At 49.2% G+C, this 15,681-nt stretch overlaps 2 protein-coding genes across 4 annotated transcripts; both read right to left on the bottom strand.

Moving 5' to 3' along the window:
• Positions 1 to 1,598: 1,598 nt before the first annotated feature.
• Positions 1,599 to 8,155, bottom strand: MEAF6 (MYST/Esa1 associated factor 6). Of its 3 annotated transcripts, none has more exons than XR_009115553.1 (8): positions 8,033 to 8,155; positions 7,801 to 7,916; positions 7,627 to 7,714; positions 6,961 to 7,006; positions 6,281 to 6,473; positions 3,422 to 3,479; positions 2,790 to 2,823; positions 1,599 to 2,352 (listed from the first exon to the last, which is right to left on the bottom strand). XR_009115553.1 is itself a non-coding variant. In XM_058040401.1 (8 exons), exons 1-8 carry the CDS (start codon positions 8,126 to 8,128, stop codon positions 2,344 to 2,346), a joined length of 612 nt encoding a protein of 203 aa, XP_057896384.1. In that variant the 5' UTR covers positions 8,129 to 8,155; the 3' UTR covers positions 1,599 to 2,343. The 3 variants fall into 3 exon arrangements, 2 of the variants coding, with proteins under 2 accessions (XP_057896384.1, XP_057896385.1); XM_058040401.1 differs by lacking the exon at positions 3,422 to 3,479 and adding an exon at positions 3,582 to 3,611; XM_058040402.1 differs by lacking the exons at positions 1,599 to 2,352; positions 2,790 to 2,823; positions 3,422 to 3,479 and adding an exon at positions 4,381 to 5,167.
• A 1,613-nt stretch (positions 8,156 to 9,768) lies between these two features.
• Positions 9,769 to 15,623, bottom strand: SNIP1 (Smad nuclear interacting protein 1). Its single transcript, XM_058040244.1, is given in 3 exon segments — positions 9,769 to 11,224; positions 12,917 to 13,476; positions 15,324 to 15,623. Coding segments are annotated over 3 exon segments (1,125 nt in total). The 3' UTR covers positions 9,769 to 10,959.
• Positions 15,624 to 15,681: the final 58 nt, after the last annotated feature.

Here is a 15,681-nt window from a genome sequence, read left to right as displayed (position 1 = left end):
CAATCCCCGCTCCCTCCCCGTTCCCTCTCCGCTGCCCCCTTACCCAGCCGTGCACCGCGCCCCTCCTGCCCCTCGGCCCCCGGATGAACTCCTCCTGCCTAATCCTCTTGGTGACGAGGCTGGGCAGGGATTAGCGCTTCCCTAACGCTCCACCTTTAGGGTCCATAAGGACAGGGGTTGCTCTTCTGCGCTTTCCTTTGCTCAGGATTCATCTTTCACAAGCAAAGGACTCAGGACGTATTTCTAAGCACTACTTTTAGCTTTAATTAGCTTTCAGGTAAAGGCTGTGCAGCTCTCTCTGACGCCTGTGCCCATCCTGGGGATCTTTAGTCACTCAGGCTCTTTAGGAAGTAAAACAGAAGTGTTCAGAAGTCAAATGGGAGTTTTTAGGCACAACTGCTGGAGTCAGGACCCAGTGGGGAACAGCTGATCCTTTGACTGAATCGGGTGTGTGCCATTTCTCTTTCTGCCCCATCAATGTGCAGAACAGGCTGTCCCCTCCTTCGGTGACAAACACAGCCAGGGCAGGAATGGCTGCACTTCACATTGTCCCTGCAGCACCCAAATGTGTCACAGGGAATGCAGAGCTGGCCCTGCCTGCACAGAGGCTCTGAGCTGCACCAGTGCTTTGCTGCTTCTTCAAAATGTTCCACCCAAAAACGTCTGACAGCTTTCCTCGAGGGCAGAGGTGCAGCAGAGACTTCAGCCTCTGAAATCCAGGTGCTCCAGCCATCCCTGCTCAGAGCAGCAGCAGAACTGTTTTCATACCGAGGCCAGGGAACCAAAACCATCAGCTGGGAATTCGTTTTTCCAGAACTAAGTAGGAGCAAGGCCTTGTAGTTTATGCTGTTTCCTAGATCTTCCACCCCCCTGTACTTAAACTGTAGCTTAAAACACACAAGCAGGCCGGCTTTGCAGCTTGGCCTTTAAGCTGCTCTATCCTGATCCCCCTGAGGAGAAGCAGCCACCAGTCCCAGCTCCCTGCAGGATAAGCCAGCTCCCTCCAGGAACAAACACAGAGCTGCCTTGATCCCCAGATCAGACACAGCCCAAAGCAGAATTCTGCTCCCTCACAATCCCAGACCCAAAACCCAGGGGAGCAGAGGGGCAGCAGAACATCTGAACTCTCAGATGGTTCCACAGTCTGTGCACACTCTGGGGACTCAGTGACATCCCTGTCCCATGCAGGGGTTACACAAACACATCCCAGCACTGATAAAGCAATTCCCCACAGCTCAGTTCAACAGCAGCAATAAGATTCTGGCATGGTTGCTGCGAGAAGCATCCAGCCATGATTCCTGTCCCTCTCCAGGGACAATGCAGCTGCCTCATCCTGATCTGTCAGCAATATTCCCTCACCAGCACAACCATGGACATTCCAGTCATGCCTTGCAGCAGGATCAGCCAAGCTGGAGATCAGAGCCTGGCACTCCCTGCAGAATTTAGGAACAGCTGCCCCAGGAGAGAAAGCACCAAGAGAACACCCAGGGACAAGGAACAGCTCCAGTGCCAAAGGGGAAGAATCCCAGCAAGTCCCCATAGAGCAGGTGGACACTAAAAAGCAGCAGGAGTCAAAGTCTGGACTGAATAAACCATGAGAAGAGACAAACATGGAACTTTTATTGTTTATGTACAAATGACAGAGGTTTGTATTAAAAAGAGAACCCACCCAAAGTCAGCGACAGTGAAGAGCTGGCTCTGAGCTCTGTTCCTTCCTGCACCTAATGCACTGAGGAATATTGGGAGATGGTGTTTAAAATGAAAGAGAAAAGGGTTAAACTGCCTTCTTCTCTGCTTGAGTAAGAATCAAAAGCTGCTCCACAAAATGAAGAACCTTCCACTACACGGACTAAACAAAGAAACCCAAAGTCAACTTGTAACTGTACACTTCAGCTTTAAAAAAGGCACAACAAAACCAACAAAATAAAACAAAACCAAAAGAAACCAAACCTGCAAAGCTAAATATCAGCAACAAAAGTTATTTAAGTCTCACAACATGGATGGGACACACTGAATCCTAGCCCAGTTCCAGTGGAAAAGGAAATGCCTCTGTGTGGGTCTGCAGGTGACAGGGGGCAGCAGTGTCAGCCTTTCCAGCAAGATCCCGACCAAGGTGGAAGCACAGAACAGTCAGGAACTCAGAACTACTACAACTACTGCACCACCTTTGTCCTCCTGCAACTCAGGTGATTTCAAAATGATGCAAAGTACATGGTCCAGGATTTCCTCCCCCCATCCAAGTCCCTTAGAGTGAGTCACTCCTGCTGCAGCTGCCATCCTGCTTCAGGGCTTCTCAGTGGGGAGTCACAGACCTAAATCCCAGGAGCATCAGCACTGATGGCTCTAGTAGTCCTGCAGAGAAAGGACAGCACATGCACATTAACACCTTCCCACCTCCATTCTGCTTTTGGAGCTGGGGGTCTCAGTCCTCTCTCATCTCACACACCACTAGCTGCAGGCAGAACAGATCTTTCTCTTGTAGCTAAACATTGAAAAGCAGGACCCTTCCAACCTCGAGTATCAACTCAAACCAGGTGCTTTTGATGCTCCAGATCATGACAAGAGGATGCAAAGCAGCTTTTTCCATGAGAAGCACACAGGAGTTATCTGTGACCTGGGCTCAGCTGCTGCCACAGCCAGGGGACAATGCTGACCTCACACTGCGACTCCTCAACCATGACAATAAGAACTCAAATGACAGCAGCAGCAGCAGGAGGGTTTTTAAAGCTTGTGAGTCAGCCAGCCCTTCCAGTGAGCAATGAAAACACAGACAGAGCACGGATACTTACGGCTCTTGGCTTTTTGTTTAACTTGAGATCAATCCTGTGGTTGGAAAGACAAGAGAAACGTCCATGTCAATACCTGACCCAACACCAGAGTTACTGCACAGGGCACAGCTAGACAGAGACTATGGTTAATCCATCCACTCCCAGCTGGCTGAGCCAGGGGCTGTGCCCAGGGTTACTGGGCACCAGAGCAGCACAGGAGAGCCGAGTTATTATTTGCCAAAAAGCAGATTCCATCCACTCCCAGACAGAGTTAATCAAGGGGCACAATCAATCACAGGGCACTTAGGCAGTGAACAAGGGGAACTAGGCATGCTTTATGTTAATTTAATCTGCCAGAGGTGTAACTATGCCACAGGTAATTAGCCAGACACAGCGTGAGAGTTATTTACTTGGATAGAGAGAGGAGTTAGGATGACAGGGATTATATGAGCCAAAATTACTGAGTTAAGTACATTTTTCCAAAAGGAAATATCCAAGTCTATACTTATCTCCTTAAGCAGCAAAGCCAAAAGAATCAGTTTTTATACTAAGTTTTAAAGTTAAAAAGTTTTATCTATTCAAATATGAAACAGAAAGGTAAAGAAGAGTGAAGTTAATTTATAATTTGCTGAAGTTATTAAATAAAATGTTACCTCCATCACGCTTTTCTGTTTTTAAAAAATACTTCCCAGCCTAACCTAATATACATACCTACAATTAAACAGATAAACTAGGGGTTAGCGAGGTCTCAAAAGGCACATCGTGTCTACACACTAACAACACAGCACAAGTACTAATTCAAGTCAAACTTACTCAAAGTCATAATCAAACATGCCAGACGGGCTGAGGGGCAGCATTTGAAAGGAAGAAAGCAATAGAAATTAATATACTAATGAATTAAATCAATTAATTGATTAGCCACCCTAGCGAGTTTGCTAAAAAAAAAAATAAAATGAAATAAATAATAAAGCCAGCGTTCAAAAACCATCAAGTTCTTCAGATATCTTAACCAGGACTGGACACAAAAAGCTCTCTGGCTTGGCAATGCAGAGTCCCCCTCCCCAGTGGATTTTGGGAACAAGAGGTGTTAGCAGAGAGCTGGGTTTGGTCACACAGGGGATTTCAGGAGCTGGAGGAGGGGCAGCTGCCACACCCAGGGGCAGGACAGGAACCCAGGAGGGCTTGGGAAACCAAAGTGAGGGGTTGGAAACCAAAGCTGGGCTGCCAGGCCAAGGCAAAGCTGCTTCAGGCAGAGGTGACACAGAACTGGGAGCCCAACCTGCACCGGGCTGCTCCTCCCACACCCCAACAAGGCTGCTGTCCCCAGCTGGGCTACCCAGGGACACTGGGCCAGAGCTGTGCACTTTGGGGACTGTCCCACCCCCCAGACAAGTGGCCTCCAGACACAGCTGTGCCCACAGCTGGCAGGACTGATCAGGGAATCCCATTCCAGCACTGCACTAAGAGCAAACAGCACTGGGTTTGCTCAAACCCAGCCAAGCACACAGAAAATCTCCACCTGGCCTTGCTGCGGTGTGGCAGGGAGCAGAGGGACAGCACAGCCCCTGCAGCCACACCTGAGGCCCTGGGTGCACCTGAAGCCAAAGGGAGGCAGCGAGGCTCCTGCAGGGCCCTTCCCCAGCACCTCCCAGAACGGGGCAGCACAACCCAGAGTCGTGCTGGCAAGAGGAAAAGCTTCTGAATAAAGAGAAAAGCCAACATTCCTTTTATTTTTCTCTTTTGACCCCTTCAGGGGACAGACCCACAGGTCTGGCTGGAGCACCTGTGGGGTTGTAGGGCCTGGAATGCCCTCGCTGCATGTTGTTGCTGGGGGGTTTTTAACCTAAACACATTCGAGAAGTGTTTGGTCTTGTCTGCCAAAATTTAGGGGATACTCAGTAACAGCAATCACAATTTGAACAGAGCTTTTATTACAGACAAATTTAATGATCTTTTTATGGTTTTTAATTCTCTATCTGGCCCTGCTAAGCATTACAAACAGTCAGTTCCTGCCTTGCTGAGCCCCTCGGAGTGTCTGAAGGGGCCTGGGAACACAGAAGCTGCCACAGGTGAGCAGGGCAGGGCTGCTCTGTCCAGCCAAAGCTGCACAGGGGATATGAGAGGGAACCCAGAGCCACACAACCTGTTGGGGGACAGCTTCCCCCCAGCTCCTGTCCCTAAAGTCCAGGTCAAGGACCAGAGCAAAGAGATTTGTGTCAGTTCCAGCACCTGCCCTGCACCCCACCATGTTGTTGGCCATGGTTTGTGCAGGGAGAATATTTTATAATTTGTCTGAAATGGCAGTTTTCTTAAGCTGTACTTCAGTTTTACAGGTTGTTTCTCTGGACTTGTTCACGGATGTGGTTTCCTTGTGTTATTCCTGAACTTCTTCCAAATATCTACAGGCAAAAAAAGAGATTTGAACTTCTTTGGATTCCCAGCTCATGGGGAACCAAAGGGACATCCAGTCCTTTTGGATATTTGCCCAATTCAGGCTGCTGCAGGAAGGAAATTCTGACCTAAGAATTAAAGACATGCTAATGACTCAACACTTAATGAAGGCAAAAAAGGAGTTAAGCATTTTTCAAGCATTGTACCTACCTCATGTCCCCACCCCACCTGTCCCCAGCCCCCCTTGTAAATTTTACCACTTTAAACCCTTTCTCTAATTGCATGGCAGGTCCCTTCAAGAGGAGAGCCAGGCAGAGCCAACAGCTCAGAGCCAGCACAGACTGGCTCTGAGAAAGCTTTTAAAACTAGAAAGTTTTAAAAGCTCCATTACTTCTATGAAATCCTTAAGCCCCAGCTTCAGCAACCTTCCAGACAGCTCTGCAGGGTCTCCTCTCCAGGGTTTTTCTGCCTCAGGACCTGACTCAGGCACTGTCACAGCCAGAGCCTGGCTGAGGGCACAGGGACCAGCTCACTGCCCTCATTATGCCTCAGGGGCAGAGCTGGACAGGTAAATCCAACCAGAAAAGAGTTCAAGGAATCTGTTCCACGTGAATTTCAGGTCAGTTTAATAACAAACACTCTGAGGTGAAGGTGACACAGCAACTCCTCTATGCCAGCACTGAGACTCGGTTGGGATGTGAGAGCTGGAAGGGGCTGGAGTGGAAATCCAGACACAGGGAGTGTCCAAAACTCCAAAAACATTCCCACTTGCATTCCACCCTCCCTCAAAGCAAGCACTAACATTCCTGTCCTCCTGGGCTCTGCAGAAACCAAGCAGCAAGCTCAGGAGGTCAGGACCTGCTGGAAGGAACAAGCTTTATCCTGGAGAGATGGGAGAGCTGGAGAAGCTGCCCAGCTGTGCCACAGCTGGAGTGAGCACCCTGTGCTGCTTATTTAACCTCCTCAGCACTCTCCCCTCCTCTTCCAAAAGCAGGAAAACCCCCAAAAAACTAACCCCAGCTGCCTGTTGGTTATTCCAACGTGTTCCCCTCAGGCAATAAATTCAATCCAGCCCCAGCCAACTGTCCAGGTGTGGTGAGCAGGCTGCTGGTCCCACTGACCTGTGTCTGTTTTTGTTCTTTCTCTTTTTGTGGCTGCTGTGGTGGCTCCCAGAGGAAGTGGAGGAAGCAGCTTTCTGGGGCTTCACACCCTGCACGGAGCCATCCAGCTCTTCAGCATCCTCCTGGTTGGGCTCATTCTCCTGGTTGTGGAAGTCTGGAGAAGTGTCACTCTCTGTGCCACTGCCCGGCTCCCCTAGAGCAGGACAAAGCCAGGTGAGCACCAGGGTGAGCTCCTGGCACAGCCCTGAGTGGGGGAAACAGCCCCAGAACAGCAGCAGAGGCACCTGAGCAGCACCAGGTGAATCACAGAGCCCCTGCAGGATGGACACGAGGCTGCTCCCCAGCACTGAGGAGCCACATCTGATTTGGTGCTGGTCACAAAAAGGTTTCTCAGTGTCCTGGAGGTGAGTGGTCCCTCCCCAGGCCTCCTGTGACTGACACATTTATAGATGCAGGGCTTCAGCTCCTCCAGCCTCTTCCTCCACAGAGCACCAAAGCAAATTCAATCCTTTTCACACACAACAAAGCCCTCTGAGCCTGGAAGGAACTTGGGAAGCCAGGAGCAGCCTGAGGGCAGCAGACACAGGGGCTGGGCAGGGGAGCCAGACTCCAGACAGGGCAGAATGGTGGGGAGAGTGTAATTCTCCCCAAATTCAGAGCAAAATGACAAAGGGACTTACGCTTCTCAATGAGCTGGTCCTGCACTCCAGCTAATGCACTGACAGCCTGCAAAACAAACAGGATGTCAAGGCAAGCAGGGATTCACTTGCCAGGGCTCAAAGCACAGAGCCCAGGTCACACAGACACATCCCTCTGAAGTGACCGATGTGGCACCGGGGCTCTGGGGCAGAGACAAAGCCAGGGGACAGCAGTGACACCAGGAACAGGCACCCTCCCACCCCTAAACACTCTGGAAGAGGCTGCAGGGTGGGATAGGGATGCTTAGGGCAGGGAGCCAGGGCAGGTATGGGATTTCAAATGGGGAAGTCATTCTGCAGGTGATCCCAGCAGGACTGAGGTACTAAGGGACAGGGATGGGATGGGATGGGATGGGATGGGATGGGATGGGATGGGATGGGATGGGATGGGATGGGATGGGATGGGATGGGATGGGATGGGATGGGATGGGATGGGGATAAAACAGGAACAGGAATAGGGACAAGGAGAGGGATGGGGATAAAACAGGAACACAAATGGGAACAAGGAAAGGGATGGGATGGGGATAAAACAGGAACAGGACTGGGGACAAGGAAAGGGATGGGAATGTAGACAGGGATGAGGACAGAGATGAGGAGAGGGGTGGCCACAGGGACGGTGATGGGGTCAGGGCTCACCCCAGCACTCACCGCTGCTGAGGTGACCGAGGACTTGCTGAAGAGCCTCTCGGCCTCCTTGAACTTGCGGTTCCTGCGGTCGTTTTTGCTGTTGGAGTTCCTGAAACAGAGACAGGCGCGATGGCGGGGCCGGGCGGGCGGAGGGGCCCGGGCGGGCGGGCAGCGCCTCCTCCGCCCCTCACTCACTTCTGGTTGGTGAGATAGCGATCCCAGCCGCGGATGATGTTGCCGTACATCTGCGTGTCCTCCAGGTAGCTGCCCTCGAAGGCGTAGATCTGCCGCTCCAGGTTTGCCAGCGTCTCCTGCCGGGAAACACCGCCGCGCATGGAGCAGGCCGGGCCGCGCCGCTGCGGCCCCGCCGCTCCCCCGGCCGCTCCGCCGCCACCCGCACCGCACCGAGCCCTTCCCCGGTGCTCACCGCCAGCTCCTGCTTGCGCTTCACCAGCTCGGCGAGCTCCCGGCGGGTGTCGGGGATCTGAGGGGGCCCGCCGGCCTTGGCGTGCAGCGCGGCCATGGCGGCGCGGCCTGCGCGGGAGGGGCGGGGCGGTGCCGGCAGCCGCCGCCAGGGGCGCTGCTGAGGCGGGAGGGGCGGGGCGACAGCCTCACCCTCATTAAACCCTGCACTCCTAATTAATTATCCTGACTATCCTGGGAGGATGAATGGGGCTCAACCAAACACGAATCCGAAAAATCCTAGCTTTTTCTTCCATCTCTCACCTCATTATCATCTACAACCCTAAACTTACCCTCCTCAGCTTCTACCTGGCTATCCCCTCAGCAGCCCTGGGAGGATGAATGGAGCTCAACCAGACACAAATCCCAAAAAATCCTAGCTTTTTCTTCCATCTCCCACCTCATTATCATCTACAACCCTAAACTTACCCTTCTCAACCTTCTACCTATACGCTATAATAACTGCAACCGTTTTCCTCACCCTAAATGCAATCAAAGTCCTAAAGCTTTGTGCCCTAATAACTGCATGGACCAAAATTCCATCACTAAACGCAATACTCCCAAGGGTTGGAGAGTTCTGTGGTTCTGCTGCTAAAAATTCTGCTAAAAATTCTGAATTTCCCTAAGTCTGCGGTCTTTAGGGTCACTCTGAAAGGAAGGAGGGGTTTGTCTTTACAAACAACCTGTGGGTAGATAAAACCAGTGCTGAGAGGTAACAGAAGCAATGGGAAAGATTCTGCTAATTGATAAATGATTCCATTTTGAGAGGGATTTGTCTTTACAAACAACCTGTGGGTCTGCTAGTAGATAAAACCAGCACTGAGAGATGAAAGAAATAATGGGAAGGATTCTACTGATTGATAAATGGAATGAGAGGGATTTACACATCTACTGTAGGTCTGCTGATAAATAAAATTGGATACTGAGAGATGAAGGAAACAATGGGAAGGATTCCACTGATTGATAAATGGAATGAGAGGGATTTGTCTTTACAGACAAACTGTAGGTCTGCTGATAAATAAAACTGGAAACTGAGAGATAAAAGAAGTAATGGGAAGAAGCATTAATTCCATAGGACTTCCACTGATTGGCACAAGGAAAATAAAAAGGGGGGTATAAATTAGAAGGGGGTCTCTCTTAGGTGTTCTGCGAAGTTTGTACCTCTCAAGTACCTCAGTCAGTGGGGAAGAGAGGGAAATGCAGCTGGGAAATTGGGATAAAAAGGAAGCTATGTCCTCTAACAACTTGAGAGACCCCATGGGAAATGTCCCACGGCCTCTCCCTTTATTAGGATAAAGTTCCAGGACTCCTCTGTCTCCTGTTTGGACACAAACCTCAGGAGTTAGTGGATTAATTTTCCTGACACCTCCAACCCAAACCCCTCTGTGATCCTATTAAACTGAGTCACTCTGATCCTCTGCAGTGACACTGGGGGCCAGTTTGCCCTTTTGCAGTACAGCAATTCTGTCACCTCCCATTCGTGTGAGAACCCTGTCAGGGCACACAGAATGATCCACCCTGGGGTGAGAAAGGGGAGCAATACAAACCTCCTGTGCTCACAGCTTCTCCAGGATGCAAATTGTGCAGTTTTGAACTTATTTGGTTTCTTTACTACAGAAACAACTACTGAAACTTCAAGTCTTCTGAGGAAAAAAGAAAAAAGGACGCTAGAAAAATATTACAACTGAAAGCAATCAAGGCTAAATTTACAAATTGTTTATTTAAAAACCCTTGGAGTAGATATAAAGGAGCTCCTCCTGCTCAAACCCCATCCTACCCATCTGAAACCCCAGAGCAATGCCCCATATTTACACTATCCATGTGTACAACAAGCACCTTTGTGTACAGTCTGTACACAGCAGGGACAAACAGGTGAGACCACAAACACCCAGGTGAGTCAGTGAAGTTTGGGACACACACATTGAACATAAAGCAACGTTGGAGAGACACCAAAAACTCTGCAACTCCCAGTGAGTGGGACTGGTGCTTCTCTCCCTAAACACTGACTTCTTCACTGTTAAACAAAGGACTTGGGTACCCAAGTTTTTATAAAAAGAGAACTTAAATAGTGCAAACGGGTTAAAACATGTCACCCTATCGAAGGTGTTTCTTCCTGACACAAACAAACCCTGGGGTGGGGTCAGGAAAAAGGGTTCTAGCTTACAACCCAGACACTCCACATCCAGGGCAGCTTCAGCATCATGTGTGGGAACAGGGAACTTGGGTCACAGTCTCATCACCTGAAATTCCAAGAACTGTTTAACTTCTGTTTCACATTCTCTTGTGATTTCCAGGCGGAATTCCAGTGAAATGCCCGTCCCTCAGTCACCAATGAGACAAATTAAATACTAAAAACATACAAATACATGAGAATCTTTGCCACATTTCTGCCATTTTAGCAGTGATCCAGGTAAATTCTCCTGTCAGAACTCCCAACAGGCAGAGGAATTTGGCAAACTACTGAACAGGACGTGCATCAGGTACTCTCTAACTAACCTTTCAGTCTGTAGCATTTTCAAAGGGCTACAACAAAACAAGTCATAAAAATAATTTTCCAGATGCTGTCTGTGTTTGACATGGTTTGCTGGAAGAGTCTGGCAACATCTGTGGAGGGTTTCCAGCACCAAGAGTTTTCACATCCAGGTGCTCTTCGGCTTCTTGGGAGAAAAATAAAATAAAAAATAAAGCTGTATTTCCTGATATGCAAAACTATCAAACACAAATAACGAGCAAAGCTCCTCAAAACAAACTATGGGAACAGACCAGCAACAGAGAAAGGACTTTAAGGCAACAAGAGGCATCAGTGCTGCAATGCTCCACGTTCACATCCCAGTCCCGTTCAACCACAAGGAGTTTCCCTCCTCTGCCTCTCCCCAGCTTCTCCCTCCTCTGTTAACTGTCAGACTCCTCCTCCTTCTCCTCATCCTCATCATCGTCCTTGGTGTTGGCCTCAGATTTGTCGGAGGACTCGTGGAGCAGCACGTACTCCCTGCTGCTGAAGCCGAACTTGAGCACGTCCTTCTCCTTGAGTTCGTAGTAGCGCTGGGGCTCGATGCGCTGGTTGTTGAGGAAGGTGCCGTTCCCCGAGCCCAGGTCGATGATGTAGGGCCTCACCCTGCGGCCCACGGTGCCATCAGCCCGGGTGTACTCCACCAGCCTGCAACAAAACCACTGCTGAGCCACCTGAGACACTGCAAACGGGTTCAACAAAGCAGCAGGGGCAGAAATTGTGCTCTGCGGGGTGGTGGGAAGATGGCTTATAACTAAGGGTCTTGTAACTTTTGGACCTAAACTGTAAAAATGTGAACTAAACTCGCTTACCTATGTAAGAAAACAAAACAAAAAGAACCCTGCATTGTGAAAAACAATTAAAAAACCTTAAATTCCTTCCAAATTCCTCCCACTCCCCAAGCTCTCACTGGTACTGGAAGACGGCTCATAACTAAGAGCCTTGTAACTTGTTGACCTATACTTACAAACACCAACTAAACTCACTTTTCTTACTTATGTAAAAAAAAAAAAAAAAAACCCACCAAAAAATGGCATTACCAAAACCAATTCAAACCCCTTAAATTCCTTCCAAGCTCCTCCCATCCCCGAGCTCTCACTGGTACTGGAAGACAGCTTACAACTAAGTATAACTTGCAACTTTTAAACCTATACTGTAAAAATGTGAACTAAACTCTCTTACCTGTGTAAAAAAAAACCAAAAACCAACTGCACTATCAAAACCAATTCAAACCCCTTAAATTCATCCCAAATTCCCCCTGCTGAGCCTCACCGGTACTGGAAGACAGCGTGCTGCTTGGAGCAGGAGGGGTGGTTGATAGGGACGGGTTTTATTAATCAATAAATCTTTAAAAAGACTTATACCTGAGTGCCTAGTAACCTTTTAACCTATACTGTAAAAACATGAACTAAAGTCAGCTTTCTTTCTTATGTAAAAAAAAAAACCAAAAAATTGCATTATCAAAAATCTCATCAAAGCTCCTCCCTTTCCCCGAGCTCTCACCGGTACTGGAAGACAGCTTACAACTAAGTATAACTTGCAACTTTTTAACCTATACTGCAAAAATGTGAACTAAACTCTCTTACCTATGTAAAAAAAAAACCCCAAACCAACTGCACTATCAAAACCAATTCAAACCCCTTAAATTCATCCCAAATTCCCCCTGCTGAGCCTCACCGGTACTGGAAGACAGCGTGCTGCTTGGAGCAGGAGGGGTGGTCGATGGGGATGGGTTTTATTAATCAATAAATCTTTAAAAAGCCTTCCTTATAACTGAGTGCCTAGTAACCTTTTAACCTATACTGTAAAAATGTGAACTAAACTCTCTTACCTATGTAAAAAACCAACCAAAAACCAACTGCACGATCAAAACCAATTCAAACCCCTTAAATTCATCCCAAATTCCCCCTGCTGAGCCTCACCGGTACTGGAAGACGGCGTGCTGCTTGGAGCAGGAGGGGTGGTCAATGGGGATGGGTTTTATTAATCAATAAATCTTTAAAAAGCCTTCCTTATAACTGAGTGCCTAGTAACCTTTTAACCTATACTGTAAAAACATGAACTAAAGTCAGCTTTCTTTCTTATGTAAAAAAAAAAACCCAAAAAATTGCATTATCAAAAATCTCATCAAAGCTCCTCCCAGTCCCTGAGCTCTCACCAGTACTGGAAGACAGCTTATAACTAAGAGTCTTTTAACTTTTTAACCTATACTTACAAACACGAACGAAACTCACTTTTCTTTCTTATGTAAAAAAAAAAAAACAACAACCAAAAAATGGCATTACCAAAACCAATTCAAACCCCTTAAATTCCTCCCAAACCCCCCCTGCTGAGCCTCACCGGTACTGGAAGACGGCGTGCTGCTTGGAGCAGGAGGGGTGGTCGATGGGGATGTCGGCGATGCGGCGGTGCCGGCCCAGCAGGTAGGCGCTCTGCCTGTGGATGTACATGACGGGCAGGAACTCGTCGTTCTTGAAGGGATAGAGGCGCCAGCGCGTCTTGGGGATGCGCGCCTCGGGCGGCTCGCTGTACTTGATCACCACGCCCCGGAAGGTGTTGCTGTCCTCCAGCAGCGCCCCCGACAGCTCGAAGCTCGGCTTCTCCTTGTTGGCGGCGGGTTTTTCTTTCTGCTTGCTGTCTGACTGCCAGGGCTCAGCGTCGGGCTCGCCCTGCCGGTGCTCTCGCCTCCTCTCGTTGTGCAGCTCCCTCTCCGCCTGCTGCTCCCGCAGGTTCTGCGCGTCCCGCTCGTGGCTGCGAGCTCCAGGGTTCTTCTTCCTGTCTGAGTGCTCCTTGTGCCTGTCCCTGTCCCCGCTCCTGTCGCGCTCCCGCCGCTGCTCCTGCTCTGCTGGGTGCCTCTGCTTCCTCTCCTCCTTCACCCTGCCACAGTGATCCTCCCGCTCCTGCAGGGACAGCCAGAGTCAAACAGCAGCTCAGCTACTCGGCCTTTTGGAAAATCAGCACCTTATGGCTAAGTAGAACTTGTAACTTTTTAACCTATGCTGTAAAAATAGGAACTAAACTCATTTACCTATGCAAAAACCCCCCAAAAACTAAACTGCATTATCAAAACCCTTAAATTCCCTCCAAACCCTGCCCACTCGCTGAGCTCTCACTGGTACTCGAGGACAGCTTTTAACTAAGAGCCTTGTAACTTTTTAACCTATACTTACAAACACAAACTAAACTCACTTTTCTTACTTATGTAAAAAAACCAACTGCATTATCAAAACCAATTTAAAAATAATTTTAAATTCCTTCCAAACTCCTGCCAGTCCCCGAGTTCTCACTAGTACTTGAGGATAGCTTATAACTAAGAGCCTTGTAACTTTTTAATCTAAACTGTAAAAACATGAACTAGATGCTCTTACCTATGTAAAAAAAAACAAAAAAAAACAACCAAAAAACAAACTACATTATCAAATTCAATTAAAAACCCTTAAATTTCTTCCAAACTCCTCCCAGTCCCAAACTCTCACTGGTACTGGAAGACAGTCTTGTAACTTTTTAACCTATACTTACAAACACAAATTAAACTCACTTTTCTTACTTATGTAAAAAACCCAACTGCATTATCACAAACTAATTCAAAAATCATCTTAAATTCCTTCCAAGCTCCTGCCAGTCCCCGAGTTCTCACTGGTACTGGAAGATGACTTATAACTAAGAGCCTTGTACTTAAATTCCTTCCAAACTCCTGCCAGTCCCAAACTCTCACTGGTACTGGAAGACAGCTTATAACTATGAGTCTTGTAACTTTTTAACCTATACTTACAAACACAAATTAAACTCACTTTTCTTACTTATGTAAAAAACCCAAAAAACCCAACCGCATTATCACAAACTAATTCAAAAATCATCTTAAATTCCTTCCAAGCTCCTGCCAGTCCCCGAGTTCTCACTGGTACCGAAAGATGACTTGAAACTTTTTAACCTAAACTGTAAAAACCTGAACTAAACTCACCTATGTAAGACAACAAAAAAAACCTCTGCATTATCAAAACCAATTGAGAAATCATCTTCAATTCCTACAAAACCCCTCCCACTGCTGAGTCTCACTGGTACTGGAAGATGGCTTATAACAAAGAGCCCTGTAACTTTTTAACCTGTAAAAGCATCAACTTGTAAAAACATAAACTAAGAGTCTTGTAACTTTTTAACCTGTAAAAACATGAACTTTTAAACTGTAAAAACACGAAGTGAACAGCAGCTCATCTACCTCGGCCTTTTAGAAAATCCCAATCCCACACACTGGGATACTGGGATGTCCCTCCCTCTGATTTGAGGCATGGGGAGGCACATCTGTGGTTGTGCACACACGGGAAATAAATGAGGGTGCAGTGCTGAACCCACCCTTGGTGACCCTGCAAATGGCATCGATGCAGACACACAGGGAGTATTTATACAGGATGCAGAAAGGGTTTTGCCATCTTGCTGGGGTGCAGCTCTGACACCACCTGGAACAGATTTCCCTGCCAAACCACTTGGGTTCCCGCACTTTGCATGGAATAAAGCGCCACAAACAGGCAGGGCAGCCTGCTCTGGGGAAAGGACGCAGCTCCCTGTGCTGTGGCACCGGCAGGGCTCTGAGAGGAGCTCCAGGCACGGGTGGCACAGCTGAGCTGGGCAGGGGGAGCTCCTGACTCCCCAGACACGGCACACCGGGCAGGGCCCTGTCTGAACCGACCTTCTGTGCCCGCCAGGCCGAGTCCCGGGAACCGGGCCCCGCTGCACCGACAGCCCCGCTCACCTGCTTCACCCTCACGGCGCCGTGGTGCGGGCTGTGGCTGCGGCTCCTCCTGCCTCGCGGCGAGCGGCTCCTCCTCCCGGACCTGCTCCTCCGCCGGGGCGACCTGCGGAACAACGGGAGGGGTTGAGCGGCGGGGCCGGGCCGAGCGTGGCGGGGCCGAGCGGCTGGGCCTCCTCACCTGCTGCCCGGGCCCCGCCGCTCCTCGCTCGGGCTGCGCCGGGGGCTGCGCCGCTCGGCCTTCACCGCCACCTCCCGCCGCCGCCGCCGCTCTCTCCGCCGCTCCTCCGCCGCGGCCTCCATGGCGCCCGTCCCGACGGAAGTGCCGCCACTTCCGCCCCGCCGGTACTTCCGGTCCGCC

Source organism: Melospiza georgiana, chromosome 24, assembly GCF_028018845.1.
Source record: "Melospiza georgiana isolate bMelGeo1 chromosome 24, bMelGeo1.pri, whole genome shotgun sequence".
NCBI classification, from domain to species: domain Eukaryota; kingdom Metazoa; phylum Chordata; class Aves; order Passeriformes; family Passerellidae; genus Melospiza; species Melospiza georgiana.
The sequence above is the reverse complement of the archived record's forward strand: the minus strand, read 5'-3'. Positions and strand labels throughout refer to the sequence as shown.